The sequence below is a fragment of the Rissa tridactyla genome, chromosome 8 (assembly GCF_028500815.1).
Source record: "Rissa tridactyla isolate bRisTri1 chromosome 8, bRisTri1.patW.cur.20221130, whole genome shotgun sequence".
NCBI lineage: Eukaryota > Metazoa > Chordata > Aves > Charadriiformes > Laridae > Rissa > Rissa tridactyla.
In genome coordinates, this window is record NC_071473.1 from 42,252,044 (window position 1) to 42,272,173 (window position 20,130).

Genomic DNA, 20,130 nt, shown 5'->3' on the forward strand with positions numbered 1-20,130 from the left:
TCCAATTATGTTACATAAAGTTGAAGGAAATCAGAATCCACTGTATCTTGATTTACTTTCAACGTTTTATTTTTGTCATTTTATAGTTTCAACTGTATCATCACCAAAAAGGAAGAAGCGCAAGAAGTACAGGAGTGTTATCTCTGATATATTTGATGGGACTATAATAAGCTCTGTACAGTGCTTGACTTGCGATCGGGTGAGTAAGCAGGGGAAGTTCTAGTTTTTAATAGAGCTTTGGGCTTTTTCCCCAATACAAATACTTACAGTTTTACAAATACAGTCATTCTCTGGTAACTTCATTCTTCTGTGGCAGATCTCCTCAGAAGGTTAGATTGTTTTGTACTTGTTCACTTTAATAATAATAATAGCAGCTACTACCAGCACTTCATGTTTAGACTAGTTTGCTGTCATTGAGCTGGGTATTTACTCAGAGCTAAAAAAATAACATTTTGAGAATCGATTTACAGCAAGGATGGAGAAAGAGGCTTGCTCTTCCACTTCACTTAGGTATGATTAGTTTCTAGTAGTGTTCTGAATACCTGCTATATAAATACCTGCTACTGTCATAAGTTCTCAGGTACATAATGTTACAAAGAAAAGTGACAGACCAACCATACTGCTATAACAGTCTTATCAGGTAGATTGAGGCTAAGAATATTCATGTCTTTCAAAAAATCCAGGTAAGACACTTTTACAGGTTATGAGAGTCATTAGCTGGTTTATGAAGTTGTCCTCTACTGCAAGATGTGGTGTGATATAGGAAAAGTTAATTTTTTTCTGTACTATTTTCTCCTAGAATTACTTGGAACAGTACACGAGACCATTTAAAAAAAAAAAAAAACCAACAGTCAATTATCTAAACATGCCTAGCGTACTACCTTAGCTTCAAAGCAATAGTGTCAAATGTTGGATATCCAGATCTTTGCACTGGGGACAGGTTTCTCAACATAAAGTTTAAATCTAACCCTGATGCAGTTGCATGCCCTTACTGCTTCCCTTGCTCTAGATCTAAGAATACCGAGACCTCAGGGTAATCTAGTGAGCAAGTTCAAACAACAAATAAGAATTCTTAAATTTTGCTTGATTTTTTTTTTTTTTTTTTTTTTTTTTTTACCCTGGGTCTATGTGATCACTAAATCTAGCATGGGAGAAAGAAAATGCACAGCTGTGTCTCTTTTGCAGTGGGTCCAGTTACATCAGGTCAAGATTATGTTAAACTAAAATACCATCAAAACCATGGGCTGAAGCTTTCTGAAACTAGCTTGTATAACAAGGAGCCTGAGGCAAAAATCATAGTTCTTTGTATGACTAGTAGGAAGACAAATAATTAATAATGACTTTAAAAAAATATTTCAGTGATAACAATGTGCAAGTTCACTCTAAAATGTTATTTTTTCTTACTCTTTTTTTAGAAAACGAATTCTTACATCTCCTTATTTGTAATTAATTTGCTATCTAGTGGAATTTTCAACTATACAGGGACTTAGTGGTTAACTGGTGAACTCTACAGAATTCAATTTAATTGCTATTTCTCTTCAAGCTTAACTCTATTTTGTTTCCTTTGTTTTCTTCTTTAGCTGTCTGTAACCCTGGAGACCTTTCAGGATCTGTCCTTGCCTATTCCAGGTAAGGAAGATCTTGCTAAACTCCATTCTGCAAGTCATCAGACATCTCTAGTCAAGGCAGGGTCATGTGGAGAAGCGTATGCCCCCCAGGGATGGATAGCTTTTTTTATGGAATATTTCAAAAGGTAAATAATATTTACCTTGTTTTATTTATTTGTCTATTTTGAAATTCCAGTTTCTGCTCTTCTGGCAGAACACTTGTTGGTTTTCTTTCTTTTCTGTCAATGATGTTTCAGGTTTGTTGTCTCATGTGTTCCTAGCTGGTTTTGGGGTCCAGTTGTAACGTTACAAGATTGTCTTGCTGCCTTTTTCGCCAGAGATGAGCTCAAGGGTAAGAGGTTAATTACATGAACATGTTTCTTATGGGTTTTTTTTTAAGATGATTAATATCTTCTTAGCTTCACGCAATTAAGCAAAGGCCACCTGTTAGACTGTAATACAGTGATTCCTTGCTCTTACGGGATCATTCATTTCAAAAAGGTAAGCTTCTCACTCAACTGAATATTTGAGGCAAGAAATGCCTGTGAAAGCTGTTTTAGAAATGTCAAGTAAATCTGAATTTGGTTTAATGAAATGGTATCAACTGAAGGTTCGTAAAAATTTAAAAAAACCACTATATTAATACTCATTCTCATAACCTTAATTTGGATTTAGTAGTTTACTTCCCTTTTAAATTATATAGCATCATCTCTTGAAATTATGCTGTACTGCTTCATAGTTGAAAGCATAAAACCGAAGAACCTTTCTATTTAGTTGCTATGTCAACACTCTTACAACTGTTAAATATTGAATGCAACCTAAAGATAAATTCCCTTGAAACCTTTATATATCAAATGTATGCACTTGAAGGATAACTATTTGGATTTAGAGAATAAGGGCTGTTTTTCTTCTCCCTGATATTTGCAGGTGATAACATGTACAGCTGTGGAAGGTGTAAAAAGTAAGCTGTCTTTTACCTTTGTTTTAACTTGTCTTAATTTAAGTGCTTTAAGGCTTCTGTTAGTCAAGAGACATTTACTTCTGTTGAATATGTTGCAGTACTATTAATCTTTTGATACTACCTTGTGTTCTGGCTGTCAGAAATTTAGTGTTACAAAGGGGCAGGAGTCAGGAAGCACTGACTCACCGTACCATATTGCAAACCAAATGTGCTTAATTCTTTTTCATGTTCCTTACAATTTTAGACCTCTCAAAATTGTTTTTCGTTGATAAAATAAAAGCTTTCAGCCCCCTATATTACTATCAGGTTTTTGTTGATACACAGTAGGTCACTTCAGTGTGGTAAAAATAAATAAATATACTACAGCTTTAAATATTAACAAACCAAAAAGGGAAGCGGTCTGAAGACTGCTCAGAGCCCTTTATGGAAAAAGTGTTGTTCCTTGCTATATAACTGGTGATCTGCTGTAGGCAACTTCTTAAAAATAAACTTAGTTGGTTTTTCTTTTTTCATGAAGCTTGAAGTTCTTTCCTTTATGCTAAGAGAAACTGTTAGCTAGATGGAACTTGATTATCTGTACTTGCTGCTTTGAATTTTTCAGCAGTACAGATTGTCTTCTCTTCTGAAGCGTCATTGTTTGTATCGTTTTGGCTACTCCATGTCTAGTCTACATTCCAGAAATATTTTGGGTTTACTAAATGTAATGTTCAGCTTAGACTTTTGCTGATCTAGCACAATAAACTAAAACCTTTTCAGAACTAAGTAATGGTTGTTTCATTTGTGGTTTTTTTTTTCCTTTTCTTTGCTTAGGTTAAGAAATGGAGTGAAATTCTGCAAAGTGCAAAAATTTCCTGAGGTACTGTTACTACATGCACTTTAAAGCACTTTTTCTGCATGATTAGGAATGTGGTAAGACTAATGAGTTGCATGGAGTAAACTGTGTTTATATGGTGAAAGCCTATCTTCATATTGGCATTTAAGAATGTGAGCAACGTTTGATTATTCGTGCTGTAAGAAAGTGAACCTTGTACATGAAAAGTAAAGTTAGAAGAATGGAGTTTTTCAGGGTTGTTACCGTCAGCCTGCAGAACTTATTTATACTGTAGATCATAGAATTAAATACCACAGCCAGACTGGAAAGCTTTTCTGTAAGTAATACTTGTAAGCTTCTGTTTTAAAAGTCATCCAGTCTTACACTTCAAAACACAAGTTGATGGCTGCAATAATCAGAAATAAATGTCCCTCGTGACAAGATTGTGCAATAGGTGCATTGAGGAAGAGAAAAGGTATGTCGTTTATTGCTGCATCAGTGTTAGTAACTGTTCAGGACTGTTTTTTTTTTTTTTTATATTGTCAGTAAGATAAGTCTTTGATAATTACAAATTCATTTCTAACACCTTGAGCTGCAATTGATTTTAAAAAAAATACCTGTAGAACACAGAGCTTGTGATAGTTCCTCTGGCCATAGAGAAAGTGATCCTTTTGGAATGATAAAAGGAAAAGATGGCATGCACGGTGTAGTTATTAAATATGAAATAGTAGCATGTATAGTTCTTGAGTAAATCTGTCGATCCTTCTTACAGATACTGTGCATTCATCTCAAAAGATTTAGACATGAACTTATGTTTTCCACAAAAATTGGGACCCATGTATCCTTTCCTTTGGAAGGCCTTGATCTGCAGCCTTTCCTTGCGAAGGACAGTCCAGCTCAAATAGTGACATATGATCTCCTGTCTGTCATCTGCCATCATGGAACTGCCAGCAGTAAGTATGCAGTTGATTTTGTCTTTGCAGTTAATGTTCATATCAGCACTTCTGCTTAAGGATGATATCAATATACTGAAGGGTAACTAGATGAAGCATTGGTACTTACAGTGTGAAAGATAAATGCTGTGATTTTTACTTTGATCCGTAAGAAAGCTTGCTCTTAAAGAGCTGACACATCTTTGAAATTGTATGGCATACCTAAATAAAATTGTAGGTGGAAAAAAATTAACAGATCCTGGAATATTAAGTAAAAAACCTGTATGCACTATTGAAAGTGAACAGTATAAATGTACTTTATAAATGTATAAATTTATATGTATATATGTATGTAAAATGCATAAATGTACTGCTGGCATGTATTGTATAAAAGTTACATGCCAGCAGTTGACCAGATGATCAGCTGTTCTACACAGCTGATGTTTGTTTAAGGTTTTGATGCTATGTATGCCGTACTTCTTTGGAAAGAGTTCACACTGCACCACAAAGATGCCAGTAATTTTGTAAAAAGATATTCCCTTGGATGATCGCTGACAATTAACCCCAAAACAGGCAGTAACTGCTATTTATGGGTAGTGATGAGTAGCTGAATAAACTTCTTGCTGCTATACGTCAAGCTTCTGCCCAGGTGCTTTCAGTATCTATAAGATTTGGAAAATAGGAGAGAAAAGTTTGAAGTCAAAAACTTCATAGGTTTTTATGGAAGTTACCCACCCCCTCATACTCCTCAAACTTGAGGTATCCATTGTTTAGATTAAGTTGTTTACGTTTTTTCTGTATGCTTTTTCATCTTCTTTCTAGTGTTTGCTTCTTGTAATCAGTTTAGTAGATACTTGAGTCCTTAATTATTGGCAGTTGAATATGTATTCAAAAATAGTAATAATTTAAAATATGTTATGACTAGTCTTCAAAATACAGTTAAGTATGGTCTTGATATCATGTAGCCATTACATATCTGTGCTAATTTCTACTATAAACATACAAAGATTTGAAGAGAGTCCATTGTGAAAAGTGATGAGGGTAAATTTTTCAGACAATCTTACTTTGATTTGAATAGCATGCTTCAGGAGTGCGTTAAACAACAAGAATATGCTGAAAGTGGTGTCCAACTTTCCACTAGCTGATCCTGAGTTTGAGAAAAGTTAATATCCAGGTTGTCTGCTAATGATTTAATGTTTCTTCCATTTGCTTTTTTTGGACTTAATTCCTTTTCGTGTATTGCAGAGTAAAATGGGCAGCTCTGAACGCTTTTTAATAACTCTTGCTTCTAACACTCTAGGTGGACATTATATAGCTTATTGTCGCAACAATTTAAATAATTTGTGGTATGAATTTGATGACCAGAGTGTCACGGAAGTGTCAGAATCCACAGTGCAAAATGCAGAAGCCTATGTTCTCTTCTACAGGTAAGAAATTAAAAGTATGATCATACTCATGTAAATCAGGTGTGTAAATAACTTTTAAGCAGTTGGGCAGCTTTCAGAAATTAGCTGCCCCACAAGAACTGTAATGGAAGAATTTGACTAACCAGATAAGCCTATGCTGGAGAGAGACTTAATCCTTTGGTTATGTCCTTAACACTTGCTCTGTCACTGCTAAAACATGTATGGAACTTGAAATTAAAATTAAATCTGCATAAATAAAGCATAGTAAGATGACTAGAAAGAGAACTTTAAGCAATTGTTAGAACTATCCACCAATTACCTGGTTTTCAATTAGAGGAAAGGAATTCTGCACAAGGGGAGGTTTTGCACACAGACTTTTAACTGTTAGCGCTCTAAAGGGAATTGTGCAAAGTCTTTAGCAGATGGGATATGGAACAACAGAGATTTTACTGTGTTGTAATTTAATTTCAGGGAATTTGTAGGCCGGTCTTTTCCTGAAAGTTGAAATGAAAGACGAGAAGTCATGTTATCACCTTCAGTCTAAGGAATTTTTGTACTTGAAATAATAAAAGCAACTTAATTTTCAAGTTCTAAATTTCTGGTACTAAGATCAAATTTCCACTAAAAGTTGATGGTGAAATAGACTGTGTCAGAGTTGCACAAGAAATGAGATGTGTTCGGAGAATGTTTTAAGTTTCATTAGGAGCACTTGTACCTGCCACTGTCTGAGCTAAGCCTGTGAGTCTGATTCAGTAGGTCTTCTAAAAGGAATGTGGAAGTCATGCTGTATTACCAAGAAAGAACACTGTACCTGATTGTGGGCAAATATATTAAAATAAATAATAAAAGAATAGCCTTCATAAAATTTGGTTTTGAAAAAGAATACACCCACAAAATACTACCACACACACAAAATAGCTTTCTAAAATGTGCTGAAAGAACATCTTACTGGGGATATGTATGCATGTTTAAGTTACAGCTAGAAAGTAAACTTACCTACTTGAATTTCATTTTCAGACTTTTAAGATTTTTGTTAAATAATTTTAACCTGAATTTAAGCAGGTAATGTGTTTTAATTGGGTTCATAGCGTCTGTTTTTTCCTACTCTTTTACTTTTGTTTTGCTATGCTGTAAATAGCCTTGTTGCTATAGCCATTAGGTCTACCTAAAGCTTTTCTATCAGCTGTTTGTGTCAACTTTGACACTGTAAATTAGCTGAGGTGGCACAGCTTTTGCGTGATGCTGAGTCAAGTTTCAGGTCACTGTTTTGGAGGATGTAATGAATGGTTCAAGTCTGCTTTTGGAGAAGAGAGATTCTATTCAATCTAAAAAAAGGAGAGCAGACGTACTCCCGGTTGGAGAGCAGCAGCATCATCCTCGATGAGAAAAGTAGGGAGATAGAGGAAAAGTAAAATTACAGGATCTAATTAATGTTCAGCCTTACTTTTGAAGGTAAGTAAGGAACATCTGCCCAAGAAGTACAGCTTGCAAAGCTTTAGCTCCAAAGATGCAGGGAGGAAACGGGCAGGTGGGCAGAGCCTTATCTCCTCCTGTGGTAGTAATCACCTCTGCAGTAGAGTCTGCTGTCTCTGGTGCAGTCCAGCTATTTGCTTTCTCAGGCTGGTAGGTTGAATGTGAATGGTCAGGGGTCTTTGAGTTGTTGAACTAAGCAGGCAAAAGCTTTCTTGTAAGCATGATAACAGCTGTGCCATGGCTTGTCAGAACGAAGGACAAGCACAGGTTTAACAGAGCAACTTGTGTTTGCTGCCCTTCTCGCGCTGTACTAACTGTACTGACTCTTGTGACACATGGCTCTGTAATGTGACAGTCCAGGTTCCTGCCACACACTCAGATGGTGGCTTTGGCTCTGCATAAAAGGTGCAAGTTTTTTCACGTGCTAAGTCAACTACTTCATGCTAGTAGAACCTTGAAGTGTAGACGTGGCCCAGATAATTTACATGAAACTACAATTTTCTTTTCACAAAGTAAATTATCTGTACTGTACACAAGTACATATATTTGTTTAATGATTTCTATTTCGGTAATAGAAAGAGCAGTGAAGAAGCACAGAGAGAGAGACGGAGGATATCGGGTCTACTGAATATGATGGAACCAAGTCTTCTGCAGTTCTATGTTTCCAGACAGTGGTTAAATAAATTCAAGACTTTTGCAGAGCCAGGACCAATTTCAAATAATGACTTTCTCTGTATGCATGGAGGTGAGACTGTAACTGAATATCATTTAAGAATTTATCTGTCAACTCTTAGCTGTACAGGGATGTACATTTGTTTTAATTAAAGGAATTTGAATATAGTAAGTTCATATTATAACTTCTGTAACTTCCTAGGTAAAGCAAATTATTTCTCTCATTTTTAGTAGCTGACTAGTTAAAAATGGTAGTGTGTGAAGTTCTAATTTTTTTTTCTTTTCTCTGCACAACAAAACAATTTGATTTTGTTTATAAGCTTTCTTGATTCTTAAAGAGGAATGGTTTGGCTTATCTGCTTGCTTACTAGACTCGTATATTCCCATTTTTAAAAATCCTGTCACTTTATCATCATCCTTAATACTTTGGTCTGCCAATCAAAATCTTTTTCTCAGCTACCTGCTAGAAGCAATAAGATGGTTTGAAAGCTGAGGAACAAGAAGTTGGTCTGATGCAGAGTATCCGGTGCATAGCAGCGTGAAAATAGGGTATCAATTCTGTATATTTTGTATAGGAGCATAAAAATTTTACTTTGTGCTAAATGTTAATAAAAATGAGATAATTAAATTAAGCAAAACATATTTGGGGAAATATCCGTATTTGAGTTCCAGCATTCCAAGAAATCGTGACTATGTGGTGTTCTTATGCCTATTTTCTAATAAAAAAAATACAGCTATATTAGATTAGCAGTTACAGGTGCTGCCCCTGTTGCTGAACCAAACTTTTAACATAGGAATATTGCGCCCGTGGAGCAAGCTGCAGTGTGTGTGTACACGTGAGCCCTTGTGGCTGGGACTTGTCTTTTGCAGGGTTACAGCAGATGAGTGGTACAAACTTACCCGAGCTACGGCACTATTCCCTCTTCAAAAGAATTCCTGCATAGCACACGGCTGCTTATCATGTGCTTCAACTGAACACTTATAACTTTGCAAGCCCGCTATTTTTGCCTCCCTCAAAATTTCACTGCTTTCACGCATTCGTGTTGTTTGAAGTAATTCAAAAAGGTCTACAGCAAATACATGAATTTTGAACAGACAGTTTGCTAATGTGTTTACATGCATAAACAAAATATTTAATCACTCTTTAACATTTTAACTGTATATCTTAAGAAGCATTTTGCAATCAGTATCTAAAAAGGATTCTAGCCCTTTAATTTCTCTTTCATGTAGTTTGCTTCTGCTTTTTATAAACTTTTCAGCCTCACAAAAGACTAAAATTTGAGTGGTCTCTTTAAATACAGTAATCTATTATACTGTGGTAAAACTTGTTCCACATGATTTCTTTGAATTCATTGAAAGGTTGTATTTCTGTTTTATTTAGAGACCTCTAACATAGTCTCCTCCTCCCCGCCTCCCCCCCCTCCCCCCCCGCCCCCCCATAAAATCTGCAAGTCTCTCTCTTCTTTTTTTTTTTTAAGTTTATTTTTTTATTGCTTCTGCAGGTGTTCCTCCACACAAAGCTAACTTTATAGAGGACCTAGTTGTAATGCTACCTCAAAATATATGGGATAATCTGTATAGTAGGTAAGTCTTGTACTGTAACTTTTTTAGAATTAGTGGCTCAGAAAAATATATGTATACCCTCTAGGCTTAAAGCTAAGTGAAGGGATTGCAAACGGCCAATTTATAGAATTTGTTTGTGCAAAGTAATGCTAAAAGCATACATAAAGTAGTGTGTTACTGGGATAATACTTGAGTATTAAACCAATAAACATGTATGGTATGTACAAAATGACACAAAGTAGGTCAGCAAAAGTACGCTTTGCAAGAGGTATTTTGAAGGAGCTCTGTGTATCGGCTTCCTGTTCTCTTGTTGGCTGGAGACAGCTTTTCTTTTATGTTGGCTTTGAATCCACAGCCTCAGCTGCCAGTGCTGCTTCAAAATAACTTATATCTAAGCGTTCTGTATAACTACTCCATGCTTTTTAATGTAGGTCAGTTTTACGTGCTTGCTTTTAAAGGAGGGATTCTTACAAGATGCATCTCCTTTTAAAGTTACAAAAAGCCATAGAAGAGCTTTGCTAATGACCTTAAGGACTCTGTATTGCATTAAATATTTTTAGCTGTTAATTTCCTGCCACTTAAGCAATATAGCTAAAGGGTTGGGTTTTTTTTTTGTTTTAAAGTTTCAATGGCCACAAGTGAAAAACAGAAACAATACTTTTTCCAGGTTATTTCCACTTCCCTAGATGTACTGAATTTTTCTTCCAACCATCTGACAAAGGCATTATCCATTTTCTGTATGCAGAAATACTTCTTTAATCTGAAGGAAAATGTTTTTAAACTTCTCATTAAATTGCCTTGTCTATAAAACTTTTTAACAAGATGTCAAACCATTCATTTGATAGAAAGGTAGAAGTCCCAGAGATTATAGGGTCCCCCAGATTTTGAGTGTTATCTACTAGGTAGAAACGATGTATAAGTTGTTAGCGCTAAACATTTGTCTGTTCTGTCTGGCTTCTTGACTGGCACATGCACCCCTCAACATAGAGTAGTTCTGAAGCAACCATCTTTTGCTTTTTGTCTTGCTGTTACTTGGGAATTATGGGAGAGTACCATGGCTGCAGTGGGTGAGAATTTAGGGTGAGGAAGCCAAATATGGTAGAAGTTGACTTTTACTGAAATATTATTCAGGAAAAGGAGATATGCATCTAGGATGCCAATTGCCAGTCCATCTAAGTCCCAAACACATTTATTTTGCTGGTGACCTGGCACTACTCCTATGCAGTTCCACATACTGTGAGTTCAGAGTTGCTTCAAGATGATATAGCATAATCCATACTTGACCTATTTCAGTTAAAACCTTGTGAACTGATCAGTGCAGTCTAAAGACAAAGTGTTATCTTCAGAGGTACAATTTAAGTGGTAGGTGACCATTTTATGAAAGATATGTTTGTTAAGTTGGGATGATTGCACGTATAACAAAAAACGTGTATGTACAAGTGCTGTTGTACTGAAATGATGCTTTAATTTTCAGTTAAAATACAACACTTCTGTATTTGGGGGGGTTGGAGGGGAGGGTCACGGAGAATAACTTTTTAAGAACAAAACAATAAACCAGTTTAGAAGCTGGTGTCAGGGGGGCAGCAAACTGATGAAGATCCTGCAATGGAATGAAGGGACATGTTTAAGATAGAACTGGCTGGAACATTTCCATAAGCTGTTTCTTAGAGGCCTTTAATATAATCACACATGGTGTACGTATAACAGAATACTTGCTCACTGACACGTTCTTCCCATACTAATGCCTTTTGAAGTATGTGATACAGCAGAGTTTGAGATGGTTTGTGCTGGCTCTAGGCAGTCAGAACTTGTAAGAAGGTTGTGTCTTAGAATGGAGTACAAAATATTACTAGGAAAATAAATGATGGCATTTGTGGATCATTGTGACTGGCATGTATCGGACTTCTCTTACATATTATGAGAAGCTGACACTTCCGATGACTACAGGTGCATCACCTTTTTACATGGTATTTTCCATGAGGTTAACAGTGTTTTACTTTTACTGCAGGTATGGGGGAGGACCAGCTGTTAATCATCTGTATGTTTGTCACACCTGCCAAATAGAGTCTGAAAGAATTGAAAAAAGAAGAAAAAATGAATTGGAAATGTTTATTCGGGTAAAAAAGTAAACACTTATTCATTATGCTTTTCGACATCACCTGATATTCATGAATTGACCCAAGGGGTTACCAGAAGTGCATAGGTGATTCCTGTAACAAATGGACTTTATGAAATATCTGTACACCTATATAGAATCCCTTCTTTCCTGTTGGCAGCAGTAATGTTCTTGTGCTATCCCAAATAACTATTTATATGGAAATGTACTTAAGAGTAAATATTTAATGCATTTCTTAAATTGCTTTTTTATAATATGGAAACAGATTGCAGCCACGTGAGCAGTCTGATAAGGCTTAAGTGCAATAATACTGTGCCAGCAAAAAGTTAATCATAATCTTTGTCTTTGGTTCTAATTTAAAAAAAATATCATTAGAGACATAAACAAACATAAATAATTCAGTAGGCAGTAAATACCTTAGTATTGTAATGGATCTGTAAAATTAATATCAAGCAGCTATTATGTTTTCCATGAGTTAGAGATTATGGGCATGAGTCTGAATGGTAAAGTGACTAGAAGTTTTGAAGTGAGAATAAATGCAGAGATATTGGAGTCCCATTTCTGCAATCTTAATTCATAAGAGGGAGAAGAACATAATTGCAAATGCTCTTTCAGTTCTATCTGTGCTTTAATTCAGAAATTGTGTCAGCTTTTCCGTATTTTAATTGCTGCTTGAACTTCTTAGTAATTTATTTTTCTTTAGTCTGGGTTACCACTGCATAATAATTATTATTAACAACATTGAGTCAACCTCATTTGTTTTAGTGATCAGTATTTTTCCAATATAAACAGTGATTACACGTGCACTGTTGTGCAAGTATTGTTAGTGGTTAGCAGACAGAAAATTCTGTTATCCCCTATAAAGATTGCTTTATGGAATGATTGCAAAACTTATTCTATCTGAAACCTCAAGAAGTTGTGTTGATGGCTTCAAGAGGGAAGTATAGCTATAGTATTACAGAGATAAAAGATAATGTTGTAAAGGTTTAAGTGACTTTTTGTATGTTTCTTAATAACATTGTGAAAAGATCTGTAGTCTCTGATAAAGAATAAACTTCCTAAAATCTTAAATATAAAAAAATATTTTTTTACAACAATAGAAACAAATTTAGTTAAATGCAACTGAGACTCTTTACTCAACTGTTTTTTGTAATTTATACAGTCACTTACATTGCCTTGCAACAGAAACTCAGAAAACCAGGATGTCATTTTTTCGTTTGTTTGTTTTTTTTAATTTTAAAGTAGTAGGAACAAAAAATATTTCGTGTTTTTTAAACTGAAGCAAAGAAAAGTCATGAAAAGTCCCTTTGCATTAGTTCACCATGCCTTGCTTGGAATCATACTGGCATCTGGTCAAAGTATTAGGGGAAAAAACTAACATAGATGAAGCTATAGTTCATCACACAGAGGACCTCCCATAAAATTATGGAGCAAATATTTCAAAACACTGTTTTATTATACAAAAATAAGTTTTCTGCTTTCTTTTGCTACTTGAAAGTTCAGCCTTCACAGTGATTATCCAGTAGTGTTTGATGGGTAAGCACTTGTGCTTAAGAACTTGTTGCTGTTTTCAGGAAAAAAATAAATTCTCAAGTAAAGAATAAGTCATCTTTTAATATGAAGGCTACCACTACATCAAAGTCTCACCTTGGGAATTTACCAGGTGTTTATTGTTCTGATGGTTAGTATTTTTTTAAAATGTTCTGTAGCAGTGTAATACTATGCTGTCGTTAATTATGGTAGTTAATTCAGGAGTTTAAAGGAAAAAAAGCAGAAAAAACACAGATTCTTTTTCTTTTCAGCTTAATAGAGCATTCCAAGAAGAAGAGTCTCCATCAACATTTTACTGCATCAGTATGCAATGGTTCAGAGAATGGGAAGGATTTGTAAAGGGTAAAGACAGTGGTAAGTTGTGCTCCATTTCAAAATGTTGGGTAATCTTTTATATTGTCATGTAGTGGTGCTGTTTAAGTAAATAGTTTCTGCTTTGGTAGAAGGCTGTAGGAAGAACAGATAGAGAAGGCAACAAAAGCTCTTAAAATTAACATCTAAGACACAGGTTTTATAAGTTACAAATATATCCAGGAACCAAATTACAGAATATAGGCAAATAATTCACAAGAATGGATAATGGGATAGTTGTGGAGAGAATGTTTCTTGTTTGCAGGTGGTTTGCTGTTAGTAGCAGCAGAAAAATTGGATCTAAGTACAAGGGGGGGATGGATTTTGCTGTGCAAACTGATAGGTATTGCTTCAGCTTCTGGAGGAAAGGTGACCTCACTGTCACAACCTAAACTCATAGATAACTGAGTAACAACTACAATAACATCACTTTAGCCTCCTTGAGGTGCCTCTAAAGTTTTGAAATGGAAACACTGATAAAATGTATTACTAACGTCTGAGTCTGCTCTAGGACATCTTTGCTAGGGGTAAGAATTAGGATTAACTTGTGTTTTGTATTGCTTGAAGACTTAGTGTAATTGTGAATGCTTTGAAAAACTTGCTCTTAATTGAAATTCCGATTAGCTTTTAACAACTTAGAACACACTGTCAAGCAGGACAAGAACAAGCAGTAATCAAACAAGCTCTTTCTCCTTCCATTTGAAAACAGACCCTCCAACCTGCCGTTTGTTTTCAACTCTCCCAATTTTAATCATCTTTCTGTCACACTAGATCCTCCTGGGCCTATTGATAACGCTAAGATTGCAGTAACAAAATGTGGAAATGCTGTGCTAAAACAAGGTAGGTGTCCAGTATTGCTGCAGCTTTGGGTTCCTTCTGATGTATTTGCTGAAGTTTGAAAAATTTATTGTGAATTCTTTTTTTAACTGTTATCATAAAAAGGCAATTCCTAATGAATCTCTGTTGTGCCCATTTTGGGGGGACCAATTTATCCTTAAAGTGAAGAATTAGCATCTGTCATAGACTGATGCAAGTACAGATGAATGTAACAGGACGTGCAGAGTAACTTTAAAATGGTGAAAGTGTCTTTTGGCTTTGTATCACTTGGTTTGATTTGGGTTTTCTTAAAGTAAATTGGGAGATGCTTCGCTTTTAGACTGTGTCTTATATCTGTACGTAGTTATTTTAATCTTGAAACCTAATTTGAATTGAGAGCTACTTCTAACAGAGGGAAATAAACCACAGTAAGTAAACGCTGTGCTCATTTTTCTTCAAGTTATTTGCCACTGTACATTGCAAAAATTTCTCTAGCATGCAAAGAGATTTCTTTGTTATTCTTCAGAGTCAGATGCTTAATACCTTTTATTTGAAATTTGTGGGTATAGAAAAAAATAATTCTGATATGGCCTGCTTTATGAAGACTTTAGACTTCCTGCGAGTATTTAAGTTCATTGTAGCCCAGCTTAAAAAAAAATTACGAAAATTGCAGTATTAAGATTAACCTTTATTTAACTGGATTTTTTCCCAATTTAACTTAATGCCACAGCATACAGTGGACCTACCAATCACAGTTCACTGGAGGCCACCAGGCCTTGCATAAAGCTCACCAATTGTAAAATGTCAAGAGCGTATTTAAAAAAGAATGAGTTCTTGCACTCATGAGTTTTGTGCTACTGTAGAATTCAAATACAAGGTATAAAGCATCTGACTGACTTGTAGCAAAAAGAAATAAAATTATTTTATAATGTATAATTGATAGCAAATTAGCCAGTTGTTGACTTAATTTCAGCTACATTGATTCAAATTAGAACTTGGGTAGAAATTGAAGATGAATAGGCTGTGGAAAATTTGTCATGACAGAAAAGGTGGGAGCACCACTAAATAGTGTACAGTATTACATATTTCTGTGATCCAGTGGTCCTAATCTCAGTTTATTAGTTCACTGTACCTGTTCAGTTAAACCTGACCATTAGAAGGGTTGGAATCTGGATATGGGAGTGAAGATCTACTCCTGTGCCTCCAGAGATGGAGCTGGTTTTTGAGTACCTGAACCTAAATGAGTAAAACTGAGGCGTAACGTCATTAGTACTGGCATAGGATCTGCATCATGACTTCCAGATGACGCTTTGCATGGTTGAGTTAGTGTAGGTAAACAAATGTGCAGCTGTTCGTACCCTTCCTCTTTGGAAACTTTTGGAAACATAAAGTACAGTAGGAGGCTCGCTGGAGCAGGTGGTGAGGACAGAAAAGGATAGGAGGCAGGGGGAGAAGTCCCCTTGTTATGGTGCCTTTTTTTTTTTTTCTTAAGTAGAAGGGTGCTGAAATTAGACTTAACAAGACAGATTAATAGTATCTAATGAGGATATTGGGGAAAACTTGCTGCACGGCAGGTTTTTAATGAGTTGCTTAAAGAAGAGCGGTTTATTGTGGTAGAATAGAAATTTGTCCTCTCTGCCTAGGTTAGTGTGAAGAAATCATGTCAACTGTATCAGAAAGGATCCTTGTGCTAAAACCTAGAGGGGTGATGTGCTGATGCTCCCTTGCCCTTTGCCACTATAAAAGGTTATGGAAAATCGGAAATTACTGTTGGATGTTGATGTGAGACAGGACAGGGACCTCTAGCCAGAGGAATGGAATCATAAGCAAAGACTGATCAGTGAATGAAAAGAAATCAGGCTGACACATCAGTGCTACATAGAAGGAGAATGAGTGGGACTATTAATGTCCTAATGGCCTTTTGTCTCTGGGGTTCTGAGAATTTCACTCTGTGGTTCTTGCACTTTTATTCTTTACTATCAATATTAATTTCTTTGATTAAACAAGAATCTTGAGTCCTTGAACTTCATTGTTTAATTGATGGGACTGCACGTCCTTTCATTAATATGAATCGTTGTTTCCTGTGTACCAAGAGCTACCAGTTGTCAACTTGATTGAAAAATGTCAGCTAAGATGTTTATCATAGAACATTTGTGTCTTTTATGCTTGAGGTATGTGAAGTACTGGATAGTTCAGAGCAGGTAGTTGTAAGAATCGAAAAGTATGAAGTTAACACAAATACGTCATTGGGTTTGGCAGTTGGTGCAGGATAAAGCACAAATTCAGCTTAGGGCTTTGAATTTGAATCTATATTCTTTTTTTTCTTTTTGTATTTGTAATGAACTTCAAAGAAATAATGAAAGAATTATTCCAGATAGTAATTAAAATTTTAAACGTGTTTTCAGGTGCAGATTCTGGACAAATATCTGAAGAAACATGGAATTTTCTTCAGTCAATCTATGGTGGAGGTCCAGAGATTATACTCAGACCACCTGTTCCTCCAGTAGAACCTGATACCTCGCAAGCAGAGGAGAAGATTGAATTAGAAACTCATGGTCTGTAGCTATTGAGAAAAAGATGAACTTGTAAGGAATCCAGCTTCCTTACAAAGTGCCCAAAATACATTCCTGTAAGTTTTATTCTCTTATGTCTGTTGGAGGCACAGTTCACTGGGCATTACACTAACTACAGAATAGTAAGTTGAAATAGGTATTACAGTTTGTTTAAATAGAGGCTGTTTCTCTGTTTTGGAAGGCATGTGGTTTGTACACTTTGGAGTGTTTGGTCAATGGAAAAAAAAAAGTAATTTCTGAACTTCTTGGTATAACTCAAAATCCTGTTATATCCTTAGACTTGAAAAATGGGTACAAATTTTAGAGATGTTCAATAACCCTTCTGATTCCTGATTAGGCTTCTGGTATCTACCAACTTTTGCCTGTCTTAATTGTACAGTCTTGACAAGCCTAGGTATATGCGGAGTATATTTTAAATGGATTGCAATCAATAATAAAGAAAAAGGATTTACATTTCCTAAATGCTCAGGAAAAAAAATCTCACTTATTTTGCACTGTAAGTATATGAAATGGGTAGTAGATAACATCCAAATACTTATTGTATTTGAATGGATCAAACATTAGTGTAGATTGAATATTGTTTTAGTCAGCAAATGTTATAACTTATTACCTACTAAATTTTACATCTTATTATAGTCTTCTGTAACTCTCTAAACCTGGCTAGTGTCTTTAACAGTATATGTGTCAAAAAGATTTAGTCTTCTCTAGGGTAATGTTTGAGAGCATGAAGTGTGAAATGTAAAATGATTATGGATATGACTGATATAAATTTCAGAAATTAAATTGTCTGGTCTCTTGAATTACATTCATAAACAGTTCCATTTGAAGGATTTTATTGTATTGTTAAAAATTTTCATTGGCACGATGACCTATAATGTCAGAAGCTGGATAAAATGTATATATTGCAAAACTTTATTGAATGATTCATATTGGAATGCAGAATGGCACTTGCTCTTGGTTTTGCCTGATATTGTTACCAAGTAAGCAGCATTATTCAAGGCTGGATCAATTGGAAAAAAAAATAATAAATAAACTGTGGAAGAAGAGCGGGGAAAAGCTTCCTTAAGCGTTTTTCATTCATTACATCAATACAAAAACTTTTGAAGTAATGCCGTGGTACTGCTCTCACACCCATATATTTCTTGACCACTTCACGTTTAGACAATGATGTTGACAGTTTTAATTCCAAAGTAAGAAAATGCTGAAGTAATGTTCTTCCAGATAATTTTATATCTAGCATAAAATCAAACTGGTTTTGAACTTTGTAAAGCACTTAAAGCCATTCTGGTTAAAAAGCCACCGATGAGCCCTAGACAAAGTGTCCTCTAACATTAAGTACTTGCTACTTATGTGCCATGTAAGAGGAGTCAGTTCTGCCTGAATGGAAGTCCCACTATTTTCCTCAGCCGACCTGAGAAAAACTAGAGCTAAAAACAATGCAGTGCAAATGAGAGGGGTAAATGGACAGCAGTATGAAGCCAATGATTATATGGCTGGTACATAAGGAAACATTTTTCAATTTTAAACTGTATCGCAGGTAACTCTTGGCCACCCTGTTAAGTTTCTGAGCATGTATTTAAGTGTTCTTTAAACTCCAGAGGAGGTCACAGGACATTGGCAGCTGAGAAGCCTTGCATGTGCATAGGAGTAAATGTAAAGAAACGCTGAGCAGAGACTTAGTGTCTGATAGTGCATTTGGACAGTTCTATATTAGTAGGTAAGGCAACCTGAAGTTAACATCAAGTTACTCCTGCACGTAAACACATCAGTTACTACTACAGACTTGTCTTACCAATGAAGATAATGTTAAGTTGCTTATGAACAGTCAGTAGTAACTTTCTGACCTCGGCCTGTGGAAGGCTGTTGTAATTTCCCACCCCTGGTTTTTGGCCCTTTTTTCATATTAGGGTGACTAAACTAAACCTGGATTTGTACTGCCTTTTTAACTCTTTTTTTTTTTTTTGCTAAGTTTTTATTTGACTTAAGCTGTTCTTAAGATTTTCTAACATACTAAAGCTAAATAATAATTAATAGGTCTGCATACTTCAGGAAGGATTTTTCCTACACGGTATTCTTAATTGGAAACTTGGGAAATATTTTCTTTGTTAAATCACTGTATGATTTATCAATTTATTCAATGTTTTCATTAATAATCTGGATGGTGGAACAGATGGCCAATATAAAACTTAGAAGAGAAAAATGGATTGAGCGTTAGGGACATCGGGTTGTCAGGGGAATGAAGCAGTTCTGTGCTAGGTATTGAGAGTATTACAGCAGATCAGACTAAGAGTTAAAATCCAGTGATATGAAAACAAAACCTGTTCTGGGTAATAGTAACAAAAGCATCAGATGTGAGGCACAGGAGGTAATTATTCTGCTCTACTTGGTGCTGTGCTGCTTGTGAGATCTCATCTATAGTGTTCCCAATTTTGGATGCTATATGATAATAAATACAGGTTTGGGAGAGGTTATCTCAGAGAAGAGCAACAAGACTCAGTGTTGAAAATGAAGTTGTTTTCTCGCTTAAAAGAATGCTGAAGATGCAAGCCTGCCGATGTGAAAATAATTGCTGGATAATAGTGAACAATTTTTCCTAGATGAGTAGGAGTATTTGCCTCAGCTTTAGCAATGGTGACTTGTGCTGGTTTTATGTAGCTTATTAGAAATCTAGAAATCTTCCAGCAGGTTTGTTGATTTTTTTTTTTTTTCCACCTGGTGTCTAGGAATCCAGAGTCAAGCATAATTTTAAATTGTGATGCACATAGATCAGTAACGAGACACTCTGAACTAGCAGAGTTTGTGAATGCCTGTCACCACAGTAAAAGGCATCTTCACACTACAACTGTCGTGCTTTAAAAAAAAAAAAAAAAAAAAAAACCCAACAAAAAAATCCCAAGTTCGCAGAAACTAAATGTATGTGTTTGTGTTCAAGACAGACAGTTCCAAAGGGATGACGGTCTTGCTTTTAGTCCTTTGAGAGCTCTGCAAAGGATTTTATGCCACAGAAGTGGAAGTAGCCTTTTAAACTAAGACAGCATGGGAGAACTCCAGATGGATGGCTCGTGTACGCTGGAGGGAAGGCAATGCTTCAGAGTATAGGTAAAGGAGAGGCCTTTACTGTGAAGAGCTGTCTGATTCGCAGCAAAGAAAGAATGCATTTTAGGAAGGGGCTGTGGAAATAATTTTTTTTTTCCATAAGCCTTTCACCAGACTACTTGGATTCTTTGTTCATTTGTTTCCAGTTGAGGAAACACAGCAATGTGTTCGGGTGCCAGGGAAGCTGTCATTTCAAGAAGGG

The 20,130-nt window shown here is 35.7% G+C and overlaps 1 protein-coding gene across 4 annotated transcripts in view; it reads left to right on the forward strand.

Annotated features, from left to right (window-relative positions):
* The window catches only part of USP33 (ubiquitin specific peptidase 33), a 42,151-nt gene extending 24,263 nt beyond the window's left edge, over nucleotides 1–17,888 (forward strand). Inside the window, exons 12-24 of one of the 4 annotated variants that reach the window (XR_008467898.1) lie at nucleotides 87–199; nucleotides 1,581–1,752; nucleotides 1,855–1,959; nucleotides 2,535–2,568; nucleotides 3,379–3,424; nucleotides 4,152–4,332; nucleotides 5,612–5,738; nucleotides 7,766–7,935; nucleotides 9,365–9,446; nucleotides 11,434–11,550; nucleotides 13,344–13,446; nucleotides 14,215–14,283; nucleotides 16,665–16,734. Coding sequence is in view for 3 of the 4 variants with exons in the window: in XM_054210539.1 (XP_054066514.1) it covers nucleotides 87–199; nucleotides 1,581–1,752; nucleotides 1,855–1,959; nucleotides 2,535–2,568; nucleotides 3,379–3,424; nucleotides 4,152–4,332; nucleotides 5,612–5,738; nucleotides 7,766–7,935; nucleotides 9,365–9,446; nucleotides 11,434–11,542; nucleotides 13,344–13,446; nucleotides 14,215–14,283; nucleotides 16,665–16,822 (1,469 nt within the window). In the remaining variant the exon portion in view is untranslated. Of the gene's footprint in view, nucleotides 1–86; nucleotides 200–1,580; nucleotides 1,754–1,854; nucleotides 1,960–2,534; nucleotides 2,569–3,378; nucleotides 3,425–4,151; nucleotides 4,333–5,611; nucleotides 5,739–7,765; nucleotides 7,936–9,364; nucleotides 9,447–11,433; nucleotides 11,551–13,343; nucleotides 13,447–14,214; nucleotides 14,284–16,664 lie in introns of all 4 variants that reach the window. The other 3 variants (XM_054210540.1, XM_054210541.1, XM_054210539.1) reach the window with 3 other exon arrangements.
* Nucleotides 17,889–20,130: the final 2,242 nt, after the last annotated feature.